Source organism: Salvia miltiorrhiza, chromosome 8 (genome assembly GCF_028751815.1).
Source record: "Salvia miltiorrhiza cultivar Shanhuang (shh) chromosome 8, IMPLAD_Smil_shh, whole genome shotgun sequence".
Taxonomy (NCBI): domain Eukaryota; kingdom Viridiplantae; phylum Streptophyta; class Magnoliopsida; order Lamiales; family Lamiaceae; genus Salvia; species Salvia miltiorrhiza.
In genome coordinates, this window is record NC_080394.1 from 46,689,900 (window position 1) to 46,706,641 (window position 16,742).

Genomic DNA, 16,742 nt, shown 5'->3' on the forward strand with positions numbered 1-16,742 from the left:
TTGCACTGAGGACAGTGCCGGATTTTAAGTGTGGGGGGGACGCTTGTTGGTATTTGTAAATCCTGTGGGTGTTTTCCTGTTGTGTTCTTGGGCTTTCTTGTGTTGGGGCGAATGGTCCCCTTACCTTGTGATCTTCTTGCTTGTTTTTAAGTGCATCGCATGTTGATAGTGATTCAATGGCGATTCTGGATTGTGTTTGTGTTGTTTGTTGTCCTTGTCTGTCATGATTGATTTGTTCCCAACATGGTGTAATTAGCTTAAGGTTTTGGTGCAACACCCTGTTGAGCAACTCTTGACGTGATTTGTCCGGTAGATGCTAGGGGGAGTGTTTTCAGTGCAATTTCCTAATATCTTTCTCTGTGCTGAATTGTTTGGTTGGTTGTTGAGTTCTGATAGCTTTGGGTCTCTGCTCCTCTAATGGTTTCATTATGAGCATGGGAAACCACACGAGAATATTTTGGATCACCTCCAAAAGTTCAATCTTGTGAATTATGGCCCATCTATTAAGAGCGAAAATAACTTGACCCCAAAAAAAAAAAAAAAAAAAAAAGAGAAGTGAAATGTGAAAAATGAACGAATGTGAAAAATGAATGAGATATGATTGTAAAGGAAATTGCATTAGGAAATTCACCCCTAGCGGAGAATCGGGTCTGATCGGATTGAGTTGTATCACCTTCTTGTTGCATTTTTAAACCTTAACTTTGAGCATCTGATTGGGGACATTGATATCTTGAAGGACTTGGATTGGTTTGTGTTTGCTTGGTGAGAAGAATCGCTTATGGATTTTCTGTCGATGTTGTGACTGTTGCTTGAGGACAAGCAAGGATTTAAGTGTGGGGGGGTTGTTTAGCCCTATTTTGTGATGATTTTGTGAGTTTTCCTGCTGTGCTTTCGAGCTCGTTTCGTACCTTTTTGCTCTATATTTCATGTGCTCGATGATCTTTTTGGATGTACTATTGTCGCGTGCAGGATTCGCGAATTGCCGAGCGTTTTGGTATTGTTTCGAGCATGTTTTGGAGTCAGGCTCACGGCCGCCGCCGCCAGGCGGCGGCCGCCGTGGAGACGGCGGCCGCGGCCCCACGGCGCAGGCCGTGCAACCTTGGGAGCAATCTGCGAAGACGGACCACGGCGCCGCCGTGTCACGGCGGCCGCCGTCCACGGCGCCGCCGTCTCACGGCGGCCGCCGTCCAGACGCCGGCCGCGGCCCCACGGCGCGGGCCGTACAATTTTTGGAGGAAACCGCGAAGGGGCATCACGGCGGCGCCGTCCCACGGCGCCGCCGTCTCACGGCGGCCGCCGCCCCTGTGCAGATCTGGCAGTTACGGAAATTGCTATAAAATCCGATTTTGAGGGTTTTATTTCACACTTCCGACTCCAGCAGCCTCCACCTGCGATTTTATGCTTTTTCCCATAGTTTAGATAGATAGAAACATTCTAGATACTTGTGGATTCCGCTAGATCGTTGATTTCATTGGATCGATTGTAAGTTCTTCATTTTGATTAGTTAATCTTTACAAGCTTTCTAGTTATTGCATTGCTTAGATAATCGTTATTCCATGTTCAATTGATGAATCGTTGTTCTTTAATCTCGCCTAGATAATCGTTGTTTATGATTGATTGATTTATCTAATGCTTTCTAGATTGCTAGTTAAAACCCTAGGTTTCTTAGTTTCCTGCGTTCTTAATCTGCTTCCTTCTCATTCCGCCTAGATAGATTTATATGCTTTCTGTTGATTCTGCATTAGATAATTACAAGCTTATTTAATTACGCGCTAGTTAATCGGAGAGAGTGCCAGACCCAATTACCCGATTAGAGTGTTTAGATTTCTTTTAAGTTTCTTGTGAGCAATACGGTTAGAGCCCTGCTAAGTCTTCCTTGTGAGACGACTTGAGTCACCTTACCACCCTAGGACGACCTCGTATAAATTCGAGTCCATCCGTTAGGTGTTTTTGGATGAGTCAATACCCAAGGCAGCAACCACAGTATTAGCAGCCACAGCAGCACCAACAGCTACAGTACCAACCACAACCTCAACAACAGTATCAGCAACAGGCCCGCCAACAACAGCAGCGACAACAGAAACAACATGAAAAACCTCGTCATGCTAGAGCCTATGCTATGAGGCAGAAGCAGCCCGAGAACAACCAGGGAAACCTGGCAGGTATGGGCATGCTACTCAATACTCCTGTTGTACTTCTATTTGATACGGGCGCATCGCATACTTTCATTTCAAGTACATGTGTTGATACATTAAAACTTAAAATGGAAAGAGCTGACCAGGAGTTGAGTATATCATCACCTATAGGAGGGATGACGACAGTAGATCATGTGTGCTTGAACCTAGAACTGAACATAGGGTCACACAAGATTGTAGTGAACAACTCTTATGTTATACCGATGGGAGATGTGGACATAATCCTAGGAATGGACTGGCTAGCCGAGAACTATGCCACCATCCTTTGTAACGAAAGACAGATATTGTTTCGACCCCCAGGAAGGGAGCCGTCACATTTCCACGGAATTAGTATGGGAAGAAGAAAGATGATCATCTCCGCCCTACAAGCAACGAAAATGATGAAGAAGGGATACCCAGCTTACCTCGTATACTTGCACGGAGAACTGGGTACTGAAAAGAGTATAGAAGATGTAGCAATTGTACGGGACTTTTCAGATGTATTTCCAGAGATTCTGCCAGGGCCACCACCGGACAGACCAATTGAGTTTACCATTGATTTGGAGCCCGGGGCAGCTCCCATTTCGAAGGCACCATACCGGATGGCTCCTAAAGAGTTGGAAGAACTCAAGATACAACTGCAAGAACTTTTGGAACTTGGATTCATTAGGCCAAGTGTATCACCTTGGGGTGCACCTGTACTTTTTGTGAAGAAAAAGGATGGCACATTGAGAATGTGCATAGACTATAGGGAACTGAACAAAGTGACACTGAAGAACAAATATCCTTTACCAAGGATAGATGACCTCTTCGACCAGCTCAAGGGAGCAAGCGTGTTCTCGAAGATTGATTTGCGGTCTGGTTATCACCAGCTGAAGATTCGACCAGAAGACGTACCTAAGACGGCATTTCGAACTAGGTATGGCCACTACGAATTTGTAGTTGTGCCATTCGGGTTAACTAATGCGCCAGCCGTGTTCATGGACCTCATGAATCGAGTGTTCCATCCGTATTTAGACAAATTTGTCTTGGTATTCATAGATGACATCCTGATCTACTCGAAGAACGATAAAGACCATGAGGAACATCTGAGAATTGTTCTAGAAACGTTGAGGACAGAGCGCCTTTATGCCAAATTCAGCAAGTGTGAGTTTTGGCTCAGCGAAGTCACGTTTTTAGGACATATTGTATCATCAGAAGGGATTAAAGTGGACCCTGAAAAAGTGCAAGCAGTGCGCGAATGGAAATCGCCTACTAACCCTAATGAGATAAGAAGTTTCTTAGGATTGGCAGGTTACTATAGGAGGTTTATGGAAGGATTTTCCAAAATTGCAAGGCCAATGACGCAACTACTCAGGAAGGGAATAAAATTTTCTTGGACAGAGGAGTGCGAGAAGAGCTTCCAAGAACTTAAGGAGAAGTTAACTACGGCACCAGTGTTAGCCGTCCCAACAGCTGATAAGGAATACATGATCTACACAGACGCGTCCAAAAATGGACTTGGTTGCGTGCTGATGCAAGAAGGAAGAGTGATAGCATATGCGTCACGACAGCTTAGGCCACATGAACTGAATTACCCGACTCATGATCTAGAGTTAGCTGCAGTGGTGCATGCGCTGAAGATTTGGAGGCACCACCTATATGGAGTTAGGTGTGAAATATTCACAGATCATAAAAGCCTGAAATACTTTTTCGAGCAAAAGGACCTCAACATGAGACAGAGGAGATGGCTCGAACTAGTGAAAGACTATGACTGCGGTATTAACTACCACCCAGGCAAGGCCAACGTAGTGGCTGATGCATTGAGTCGTAAGATCCAATCTAAATTGGGAGCTCTCATCACTCGAGAGACGGTGCTCATAAGGGAATTTAGTAAAATGAGCATAGAAGTGGTTAAACCACCAGGGACGATAGCAAGCGTTGTGGCAACAGTACCTAACTTGAGGAAGATGATCGTAGAAGCACAAAGAAAAGAAGGGAAGATGGAAAAACTACGGGAAGCAGTAAGAAAAGGAGGCGTCAAGAATTATCAAGAAGCATCAGATAATGTTATCCTCTTTGAAGGAAGAATATGCATCCCCCACGATGATGAGCTTAAGGATAAAATCATGAGTGAGGCTCACGATACCCCTTATACTGCCCACCCAGGCAGTACTAAGATGTATCAGGACCTAAAGAAACACTTTTGGTGGGAAGGAATGAACAGAGACATAGCGTCATTTGTGGAGAAATGCCTAGCATGCCAACAGGTGAAGGCCTTACATCAAAGGCCATATGGAAAACTACAACCGTTGGAAATCCCAGAATGGAAGTGGGAGCACATAGCAATGGATTTTGTGACCAGTTTGCCCAAAACAAAGAAAGGAAACACTGCCATTTGGGTAATAGTGGATCGACTCACAAAATGTGCTCATTTTATACCAATACCGATCACACATGGATCAGACAAGCTAGCTCAGTTGTATGTTCGAGAGATTGTACGCTTACACGGTGTACCAGTGTCGATCACTTCAGACCGAGACTCAAAATTTACTTCTAGATTTTGGATGAGCTTACAGAAGGAGTTAGGCACGAGGTTAAATTTCAGCACCGCCTTCCACCCGCAGACAGATGGGCAGTCTGAAAGGACAATTCAGACCCTCGAAGATATGTTGAGAACAGTGGTGTTAGATAGAGGTGGAAGTTGGGAAGTAGTACTGCCGTTGATTGAATTTGCCTATAATAACAGTTACCAGGCGACTATCGATATGGCACCATATGAGGCATTGTATGGAAGAAAATGTAGATCACCACTTTATTGGGATGAAGTGGGTGAGAGAAAAGTTTTAGGACCAGACATGGTAAATGAGATGGTTGAGATAGTCCGCCAAATCAGAGGGCGAATAAAGGAGGCGCAAGATAGACAGAAATCTTACGCTGATGCACGCCGAACCGAATTACAGTTTGAAATAGGAGACAAGGTCTTCCTAAAGGTATCTCCTACCAAGGGGATAACTAGGTTTGGTGTCAAGGGAAAACTTAGGCCCCGATTCGTAGGACCTTATGAGATTTTGGAAAGAATAGGCCCAGTAGCCTATAGGTTGGCATTACCGCCAAGTTTTGGAAATGTTCACAATGTTTTCCACGTATCACAACTCAGAAAATACGTTTTCGATCCAAAGCACATAATCCACCAAGAAGAGATGATCCTTTGCCCAGACTTGAGTTATGAAGAGAGACCAGAGGCCATTCTAGATCGAAAAGTACAACAACTCAGGAATAAGGCAATCACATCAGTGAAAGTCTTATGGAGACACCACGGACAAGAGGAAGCCACGTGGGAGCTTGAAGACAAAATGAAGGATAAATACCCCGAACTGTTTTAGAAGAAATATGCAAATTTCGGGACGAAATTTTTGTTAAGAGGGGTAGTATGTAGTGACCCGCTCTTTTATATATTTTAAATCCAGTAATGAGTGTGTATTTTTGTTCATCAGTGAATGAAAACGGATATTATTCTGATATGAATTCAGCTTATGATCCTGAATTTATATTGTTAAAGCAGTCAATGATATTATTTCAGAGTTATAACTGACTTAGCAAAGTCACGTTATTTATTTAAGCGAGATGGAATATGATTTTATTTTTACTCAGGTCGTGAATTATTTCCGACTCAAGAAGTTAATTAAATCTGCGGATTTAATTTAAATATCAGAACAACGAACAAATTAAATCTACGGATTTAATTTAGATTCATTTTATAACTTATCGATTTTAGGGATATATCACATGTCGAAATCGAGATTTATGTAAATACAATATCAAGCAGAATCGAAGCCAGTATTTTATTACAGTTACAGAATCACGGAGACAGAGAAAATACATCAATAATTCTCCTCTACATTGTTTTTTTTTTTTTATTTCTTTTTCTTCTCTTTTTCTTTCCACTACATCTTGTCAAACACTACATTTTGTCAAGCATTACAATTTGTCGACCCACTACAACAACTTCTCCAACACACTCAAGTGCCTAGCAACAGCTTCTCCTTTAACCTCACACTGCAGTCTCAATTCACCACTCTCCTCATTTTTACACTTAGAAGCTTTTGGAGAAGCAGGGACCTTCATCCGATACTCTGCCACTTCAAGGTAAACTTTGGCTACATTTCTTCCACCTTATTCCTTAGCATCACCTGCGCTTATTGAAGAGCAAAACTGTTAAATTATTTCAGAGCTATTCCAGTTCATCTAGTACCTCAACAACAGCCAACCAAACATTAAGGTATTCATCACCTCACTTACTTCAAGCTTATGTTACATGCTCAAAACCAACAACACATTTCAGTTAATTTCCATAAGAATGCAGAATACAGAGTAGAGTAACACAACCACATTATATCACCATATATCAATATTTCATCCTATGTTCAGATTAGAAAGAACATGAGTTCATATTCATGAGTTCATATTGCCACTACCATAAGAACCTCACCACACAGCACAGTCTATCGAATTTCACATTAGAGGTATAAGAACTTAGCTTTTAGAAATGAGGGGGCTACTGCCCTGTTTGTTTGGGCCGAAGGACGTCGAGTGGGCGGCAACTCGCGGGGACAGCGGCGTCGAGCGGTGAAAGGCAGATGACTCCCGACCTCGGCGATGGCTCTCGCCGATTCTGGATTTCAGCAGCGGCGGAGTACCCTTCGCCCGAATCCAGCAGCAGCGTGGCGTGGCTCAAACCTTCGACCCGGAGATAGCAGCAACGGCGGACCCTCCCCTGCTCGCCGGAAATCGCACAGCAGCAGCGGCGCCGCTCGCCGGTTCCGCGGCGGTGGCGGATCGAAGCAGTGGCGGCGATCCCCAATTTGTGAAGTTAGGGCTTCCTTTGTTCCGTCGATTTGGAGAGGGAGAAAGAAATTACGAGAGGAGCAGGTAGAGACCGTGGCGACGAGCAGACGGATTCCGACATGCAGCGGCGCGGCGAATCTTCCGGCCTTCCAGTTGCAGCGGCGGCGGCGCTCTCTGATTTGGGGAGGAAATCAGGGCTCCCTTTTCGTTTTGCCTTCGTCCGTGAATCGAGAGGGAGAATAGAGGTGTGACAAGGGAGAAGCGGCGAAGCGCCGCCTCGCCGGTTTGCGGAGCGGCGGCGGCGGGCGCCTCGGCTGAAGGCAGAGCGAGAGGGAGAGAGGCGTGCTTGATTTGAGAGATGAGAGAGACCGAGTATTGAGGGTGAGAGGAAGGCATTTGGGCTTTCTTGATTATTATTGTAATTGGGCCTTTCTCTTTAATTGAGTTGGGCCGAAAAATTTGGGCCTCCTATTTATTTATTGGGCTTTGTTATTTATTTTCAGTGGGCTTGAGTTGGGCTGAGTTATTTATTAATTTTGGACCGATTTTAAATTAGGAATTGGGCTTCAGAATTTATTTATATGGACCGATTTTAATTACTGATTGGGCCTCTGATTTTATTTATATGGGCTTTGATTTAATTGTTGTTTTGATTTGTATGGGCTTTATTTAATTGAGTTGGACTCTATTTATTTTAATAATTGGGCCGAAAATTGGGCCTCCTATTTATTTTCTTTGGGCCTAGTTGTATTTATTTTCATATGGGCCTTTATTATTTCTCTTTGGCCCGAGTTTATTAATAAAAGCCCAACTGCAATCTATTTTAATTGGACTTTAGTTTAATTCATTGGGCCTTTGTTATATTATCTTCGTTGGGCCTCGTTTGATTTATTTAATTAAGCCCAGCTAATCAAATTATTTATTTATTAGGCCAAGATTTATTTAAATACTTGAGCCGATGAACTATTTCAATTGGGCCTCTCATGTTAATTATTCAAGCCACTTCTACTTAATTAATTATTAGGCTGCCTTATGTTGAGCCTTTTAATTATTTAATCTTATAACATTACTATTCCTATTTATTAAGCCGAGAGATTTTATGAGAGTATTCAGCGAATAAGCCGAATTAGTTATATCTTAGTAACGACCACGAAGGATGGATTTATTTAATTGGCGAATTAGAACACCCTAAGAGAACGGATTAATTTTTATTAATTATCCGGCTTCATGAGACGAGACTTAGCTTTTGTTTAAATCCAATAGCTTGGATTTATAATAGAATCTTCCAGATTATTATCTCAGAATAATAATTCATGCATAAGGATCATGCATCATTAATTCTGTATTCTCATTATTTGAGGATTTTACTCGAGCAGTATCTTATTTATATTCTCGTAATAAAGGTCAAGCACGAGATTAATAATCGGTCAAGGAGCTACTGTATCACAGAAAGTTTCTATCAGGTGGGCATTACTTTCATATATATCAAATGAGTTTAAATGTTACGTTCAAGCAAGTTATTTCATGACTAAATTAATTGAAGTTATTTCAAATATTGTCTTGCCATAAAATGTTTAAATTTCAGTATGATATCTATCTGATGTGGCTTTTATCATGTAATCGAATTCGGGTCTTGAGCAGTTGATAGCTATCCTGCCAGGGCTAGTGTACACCAGTGACCGTGAGTCATCTAGCGGGTTGGCCGGTCAAGTGACCGTGAGAGGTGGCCACCTCTCCGGCACAAAGTTCCAGATATGATAGATTACAAGAGAACTTAGACTGCAGTCGAACTTTAAGAATCACAAATGAATTTAGTAAGCTTGGGCCTCTTAGCGAAAAACTCCCTTGCTATACTGTTTATGATGGCATGACAATTTACAGTTTTAAAGCATGTATTTTTATACTTAGGCATACGTGCCCATTGAGTACTTTTGTACTCAAGCCCTGCATATATTTCTAAATGTGCAGGTTGAGCAGCTGCAGATGGTGATGAAGTGACGAGCGGGATTCTTTTGTCTTATTATGTATTAATGAACTCTAGGGTTACATGTCTTCATACATGTAATCAGAACCTTATTCCGCTGCGTACTCAGAAGTTTTATGTTTATTTGGCTAAGTCAGAGATATCTGAACTTACTAGTTATTTGAGTCTATACGACTAAACTTCTGTTATATTATAAATATTCCTTTTGTTAAATTATGAAATGTGATTCTTCTTTGTTTAATTATCCCCTTTCTACCCCGTTTCTAATCTCCCTCCATTAGTCACGGTTTCCCGGCTTAATTATCCTTAATTAGGACCGGTCGTGACAGGGAAAGAATGAAGTAATGAGGGAGAGAAGAGAGAAGAGAGAGGGCTGCGTGAGGGAGAGAAACCGAGAGGGAAAGAGAGAGATCGAGAGATTGAGAGAGTGAGAGAGAGTGAGAGAGATCGAGAGATAGAGAGAGTGAGAGAGAGTGAGAGAGATCGAGAGATAGAGAGAGTGAGAGAGAGTGAGAGAGAGTGAGAGAGATCGAGAGATAGAGAGAGTGAGAGAGAGTGAGAGAGATCGAGAGAGAGAGTGAGAGAGAGTGAGAGAGATCGAGAGATAGAGAGAGTGAGAGAGATATAGATAAATATATACATATATGCTTGAATGACTTACATCACTAATTTAGTGTGTGGGAAAATATATCTCATGAAAAATATACCTCAATTATGATATAACTAATATCATAATTACAATGCTTCAAATAAATCATATGTGAATATTCTACCACGTAAAATATTTAAATCACATAGATATCTCAATAAACATATAGGGCGAAGATAGGCTTCTCCATAATAGGATTTATAAGGCCCGAGAAAATAATATCGCCGCCTATAAACTCAAAAAAAATCTTATCTCATTTATTCGCCCACGTGCATAATTCCTCTAGCTACTATTTAAACTCAATTTAAATACGAGCTAGGGCACAAATAGCTTCTCAAAATACGGGGTGTTACAAAGTTATAGCCTACGGGTTATATGAGACAAAAAGTTATAACCTACGGGTTATATGAGACAGAAAGTTATAGCCTACGGGCAATAAGAGCAGAAAGTTATAGCCTACGGGCTATATGAGACAGAAAGTTATATAGCCTTCGGGCTAAGAGACAGAAAGTTATTGCTTTCGGGCAATATGAAAGAGCAGACAATTTTCTTTGCACTTATATTTTGTTGTGATTCTTATAATATGGATAAATGCACCCCACTGAGTTTATTGTACTCACCCCAAAACAATATCTTTTTCAGGAGATGACTCGGGCGATGGGAGGCGGGGCGAATGATGGTCAAAGATGAAAGAAGAATAATATTTTATTTTCAATTAGAATAAAGACTCAATTTATGATGTTTAATCACATTTTCTCCGTTGGATTTGAATTTTAGTTATTTAAGTATTGAAATCTTATTATTTTTATTCAAAGTGCATTTTATTATTTTAAAGAAAATTGGGGCGTCACAGTATGGTATCAGAGCAGGTCTACGTTTCTGTAGACTTGCAATAAAAATCTTTTTATGAAAAATGACCATCATCGCAACCGCCACATCGCTACCGAGTGAGGTAAAAGTCAAAAGTGTATTTATGATGCTTTAAGTTTTCTTGATGAAGTTAGATTTTATTTTTTTTAATTTTTATTTTTCTCTTCTCATGTCCTCGAGATTACTTATCTAGATGATTAGAACACGCAAAACCTGTAGAATAAGTACATCGGTGCCAACACGTGTACAAGAATTGGGACGACGAATCTCTTAGAATCAATGAGAATTAGTACCTATCGTTGTTTTTTTTTATCGCACAACTCTTACTATATACCGCATTATTTTAGTTTATGGCCAGAACAAGTGGTAACAGGAGACCTCCGGCAGACGAAAAATCTGATAGCGAAGCCACTCAATCGATGGGAAATAGGAATCGAAATCGAAATGATGTTAATACGCTGGCCTACGTGCTTGCACAAGCACTGAGAGGAGTATTGCCTCAGCAACCGCATCAACCTCAAGCAGAAGGTGGAAATGGAGTAGTAGCTCAATTTCGAAGCATGGCACCGCCAATTCTAAGAGGGAATGAAGGACCCTTAGGAACCGAGGAGTGGATGCGCCAGATGGAACGCATTTTCAACTACATGCGTTGCAGGGACGACTTGAAAGTGACATGTGCAGCCTTCCAACTAACAGACGACGCAGGACACTGGTGGGAGTCGGAAACTGCTGCCCTTACTGAAGAGCAGATGAGAGCCATCACCTGGAGAACGTTCAAGGAGAAAGTAATGGGAAAGTATTTCCCAAGGGCTTTTCGCAAACAAAAGGAGATAGAGCTCATGAACTTGGAACAAGGAAACATGACCATTTTGGAATACGAGCGGAAATTTACCCAACTAGGCCGTTTTGCTCCCCACTTGGTGGACACCGATGAAAAGAAGGCTTGGAGGTTTGAGAATGGGTTACGTCCTGAGATTGGAGGGCACTTAGCAGCTCTAAACATCACATCATACTCGGAAATCTTAGAACGAGCCCAAGCAGTCGCATCACGCCTGAAACTGGACAACTCTGTGGTTCGACCTCAACATACTGGAGAAAAGAGGCACTGGGATGATCGAGACAAAATGAAGAACTCCCAGTCAGAAAAGAAACCAAGGAGTAATGTGGGAGACGACCAAGATTTGGCGCCGCACAAACCTCTTTGTCCACGTTGTCAGTGTTACCATTTCGGAGAGTGCAAATCTGGCGAGAACGTATGCTTCCGATGTCACAAAGGAGGCACATGGCGATGAACTGCCCAGAAGCACGGAGTACGAATGTTTCGAACAACAACAACGTCCCGATTTGGCGGAATAAGGACAATAACTGGGGAAGAAATCACGGCAACAACAACAACAGGGGAAGTAACCAAAATTACAACAATAATGGTGCCCGCAAGGGAGAGGCACGAGTTTATGCCATGAACCAGGAAGAGTTAGATAGAGAGGCTCAAACTATGCCAGGTATCTTACCCGTTTCGAACAAGATTGCTCTAGTACTATTTCTTTCCAGTGCTTCGCATTCATTTATCGCAAGGAGATTTTTTTACGAAAAGCTGAGGGAACCCTTGAAGGTAAGAATTCCCTCAGGAAAGGTGGTGGGAATAGATCGTTTGACAAGGGAGAAAAACTAAGACCTCGTTACATCAGGCCCTTTGATAGTCTCGAAAGAGATAGTGAGGTAGTATATCGATTAATGTCGCCGTCAAGTTTGACTTCGATACATAACGTCTTATATGTCTCGTCTTTGAGAAAATTCGTCCATGACCCGGGCAATATTGTGAATCACGTCGAGCTAGAACTTGATAGGGACCTAATTTATGATAAACACCCGATAGCCATTTTGGATAGAAAAGTTCGTGAGTTAAGAAGTAAAGAAATCCCTCTAGTTAAGTCCAATGGAGTAGGCATGACCATAATAGTGCTACATGGAAAAAGGAAGGTGACATTAGATCTAGATACCCTCTTTTGTTTGATTCAGGTAAGTAATTTCGAGGACGAAATTTTTTTTTAGTTGGTAAGGTTGTAGTGCCCCAAAATATTTTTTTTAGTACAAAATTCCTCTTCTTTAATTTATTTCAATAATTAAATTTTAAGTCTTATAAATCGCGCCTAGATATTGCATGAGCACGAGCATTTAATTATAAAAAATTCAAAGCATTATTTATTTTACCTATTAGTATTATTTCTATAGTTATATTTTTAATTTCTCTTTTATATACTAAATATTTTTTTTATAACGTCCAAATAGCTATTTATTGAGAAAATCCAAATTCTTTTAATTTATGAAGCCCATTTCTTGGGCCCGAAGAAAAATAGTATAAGGTTTTGCACACTTCCTTTATTTTATTTTATTTTCGTTCATAGTTACAACTGCAAAATTTTACCCTAGTCAAGCTTTCCTTGTGAAGTCATGGGAAGAATAATTGATTGATACTATTTCTAAAAATAAACTCTCAACCTCTTGTATAAATAGCAGCTCCTTTCACCTCATTTCTCACACTTAAAAATAAAAATCACCGAACTCTTCTCCTGAGTGAGGTAAACTCTCTATCTTGTGGCTTCTTTTCTAATATTTGTGTTGCGGTTCTTTCTCGTCAAAGAGAAGAACAATATCTCATTTTTCCACTCAGCCATTTCCGAATAGGGCACACCATTTTCTTTATTCCCTAGCTTTGTGTCAGATTTTTCGTACATATAGTCTTGCAATGTTTCTTTTTTTTATTTTTTCTCCTAATCCTAACATGCTACTGCTGCATATGTATTAAGTATATATATATATATATATATATATATATAATATGTAATGATTTCCTAGTTTATACTATAAACATGAGTGTCCTATATCTAACTTTTCATTGATTTTAAGCATAAATATTTATTAGGGAGTCTTCTACGTGTATATATATATATATATAAGTGGATACATATGTTTATTTATTTTAACATTTTTGTTGAAGTTTAACATATGTATTAATTATGTACCTTTCATTTTAGATACGTATATATATATATATATATATAGTAGTGACTCAACCCAAAACACCTAAGAGATTGACTCGCAATCGTACGAGGTCGTCCTAGTGTAATAAGCTCACCCAAGTCGTCTCTCAAGGAAGGCTAAGCAGGGCTTTAATTGTATTACTCACAAGAAACGGAAAGGAAACCTAAACACTCTAATCGGGTAGTTGGGTCTGGCTCTATCTCACACTCTATCACCAAGACATAAACGGAAGAAAGCAACAAACATTAACTAATGCAGTAGACATGTAACAACTAAGAACATAGAGATTAAACATTAAGCCTATCAACTAGGGTTTAAATCTAGTACTCTAAACAAAACGATCATAAACTCATAACAACGATTAATTGCTTCCTAGGCACGAAAACTAAGCAGGCATCAGATTCAAATTCAAAGATAGCTTTAATCACCATAAGAGAAATTCTAAGCATTCACAATTAAGAGAAATCTGTAGGCAAACGCAACGAACCAACGAAGCTCATAAATTATCAAGAGTCAACCACATCAATGAAAATAATCTAAGATCATCACATTCTTCAAAAGCATAAGCGAATAAAGAGACAACCAAAAGATTAAAATAAACTTAAGAGAATCAAGCGAGTTCTTACAAAACGTAGCGATCAAGTAAACTAATCTGATGGAAAGTTGATTGACATAAACGGTGATCCAATGAATCCCCAAAAGCATATGTTAATGTTTGAATCTCTAAAAACCAAGGAGAAAGTGTGGAAATCGCCCTAGAGGCTGCTGGAATCAGAATACTCGCCAAAAAACCCTAAAAATGGATTTTAAACCCATTGAAACGTAACTGCCGAAAAACGTGGGCGGCGGCCGCCTGGGAGGCGGCGGCCGCCGCAGGCGGCGGCCGCCGCCCTACGGCGCCGCCGCCTACCCCCTTCGCAGCTCTTCTCCAATCAGCAACAGGCGGGCGCCGCCAGGCGGCGGGCGGCGCCGAGGCGGCGGCCGCCGTGAGGCGGCGGTGGCTGCTCCAATGCTCTTCAAAACGGCCTCCAAAACTTCTAAAACTCGCCCGAGAACCAGATAACCTGCAAGTAACACCCAAGAGCACAAAAGATGAACGAGCAAGTAAAAGAAGATACTTTAAGGCACAGAGCATGCTCGAAAAAGTGCTGAAACATACAAAATGAACACTCAGAAATGAGGTAAACAACCCCCCCACACTTAATCATTTGCTTGTCCTCAAGCAACACCCAAATCATCAAACGAGAATCACTTGTGATCTTACTCACCAACAAATCTCAAACCAATCCATGTCCCTCAAGATTTCAACATTCCCACAAAGTGTCCAAGGTTAACGCTTAAACATGCAACAACAAGATAATACAATTTAATCCGATCAGACCCAGTTCTCCGCTAGGAGTGAGCTTCCTAATGTAATCACCTTTACAATCAAATCACATTCATTCTCTTCTCTTTTTTTTTTTTTTTTTTTTTTTTTTTTTTTTTTTTTTTTTGGAATTCGTTATTTTTGCTCTTGACAGATAAGCCATAAATCACGAGATTACAACATTTGGAGGTGATCCAAAGTGTTCTCGCGTGGTTCCCCTTGCTCATGACTAAACATCAGCGGAGCAGAGACCAAGAGCTATCAAGAACTCAATAACAAACCCGAATTCACCAAATTTCAAAAGAGATAAGATATTAGGCAATTACAATGAAAGCACTCCTCCTAGCATCTACCGGACAAATCACATCAAAAATTGCTCATCAAGGTGTTGCACCCAAAACGTTAATCCAACAAGACACTATGCATGAATAAATCAATCAAAGTGGACAAGGACAACAACCCAACAAACACAAAACCAAGATCACAAGGGACTCTTGCCAGAAACAAAGGTGCGCTCAAAAGCAAGTAAAAGAATCATAGTAGGGGGGGCCATTTGCTCAACAACAACAAGCAAAGTAACACATCGTGGGAACCAGTCGTCCCAAGCACCCAAAGAAGAGACACCTACATCCCCCCCCCCCACACGAAAATATGCGCTGTCCTCAGGGCAAAATATAGACAAGAATAGAAGAGAGCTTCCCTGAAAAGAAGTGCAACCACGGAGTCAGCGGTGGAGGAGAAAAGCGGACCAAAACGGCGAGCTGCAAAGACAAAACAAAGCAAACAAACCAAACAAGAAGAAGAGAACGAGAAACGACAAAGAAAATAAAAATATGTACAAAGGGGACGGAGGAAGGTCAGCTCACAGTGGCCCCGAAGGCGGGGGCGGAGGGTGGTGGAACTGGTCGCGATGCTGCAAAGAGAAGGCCGCCCACTGTGCTTGGATTGCCTGAAGACTGTCATCATTAGTGGCCAGGTGCTGGTTGTAAGAAACCATGCGGGTGTCGAAGGTGGACACCTGGGTGCGTAGATGCGACATCTCCCCAGATAAGGAGTTAAGTTGGCCATACATATGGCCCATCTGTGTCTGCATCGGGTGAACATGGCCCTCAAGGTTGTCCAGATGACCATAGAAGTCATCCATTCGGCCATATAACCCGGTCATTGTGTCCTGCACTTCATCAAAGCGCTGGAAAACGTCTTGACGGAACTGTCCCAATGATGAATCAAAGTGAGCCTGAAACTGGGCAAACGCGTCAGAAGGACCAGCAGGAGGGTCATAAGTATATGTAGGTGGCGGTATTGGATCATCCTCATAAGCTGCCTCCTCCTCTGCAGTGTCAGCATCGGGCACAGCACGCGACCTAGAAGAGGTCGCCCCCAAGGTCCGGGTTTGCAAGAAGGCACGGACCAGCGGACGCTGCGACTGGGGAATGATGGAAGAATCTGCGGCCACAAAAAGTTTCAGCTCGGCAAGATCAATAGGCCGGGGTGCAACGATTGTCTGAGAAGCCGGGGCAGCTGTCGCAGGAAAAAGGGAGAAGTGGAGAGCAATGGCTGTGACAACTGGACTAAGAGAAGGCATGAAACTCTCACGTCGAGCCATGAGGTCCAACTGATTCCACATGAAGGTGGTGGCGTCAATTTTTCTCTTATGCAACGCACACCACAATAAGTAGACTTCCGAGGAGTTGACCTTGTTCGCCTGCTCCTTCCCGAAAATGCAAAAAGCGAGGAACTTATGTAAAATGCCGAGCTCGGCATCCTTCAGAAAACCACTTCGAGCACCCTGAGCGGTCCAGTTATCAAACCCAGTAAGCTCTCGCCAAG

General features: G+C 41.8%; 1 protein-coding gene across 1 annotated transcript; it reads left to right on the top strand.

Moving 5' to 3' along the window:
• The first annotated feature begins 10,854 nt into the window (after positions 1–10,854).
• On the top strand, positions 10,855–11,796 carry LOC130998559 (uncharacterized). Its single transcript, XM_057923975.1, has one exon. The coding sequence runs from the start codon at positions 10,855–10,857 to the stop codon at positions 11,794–11,796; it is 942 nt and encodes a 313-aa protein (XP_057779958.1).
• The last annotated feature ends 4,946 nt before the right edge of the window (positions 11,797–16,742 follow it).

Coding starts and splice junctions, on each gene's coding strand:
- LOC130998559 (XM_057923975.1), top strand. CDS start 10,855: ATGGCCAGAACAAGTGGTAACAGGAGACCTCCGGCAGACGAAAAATCT.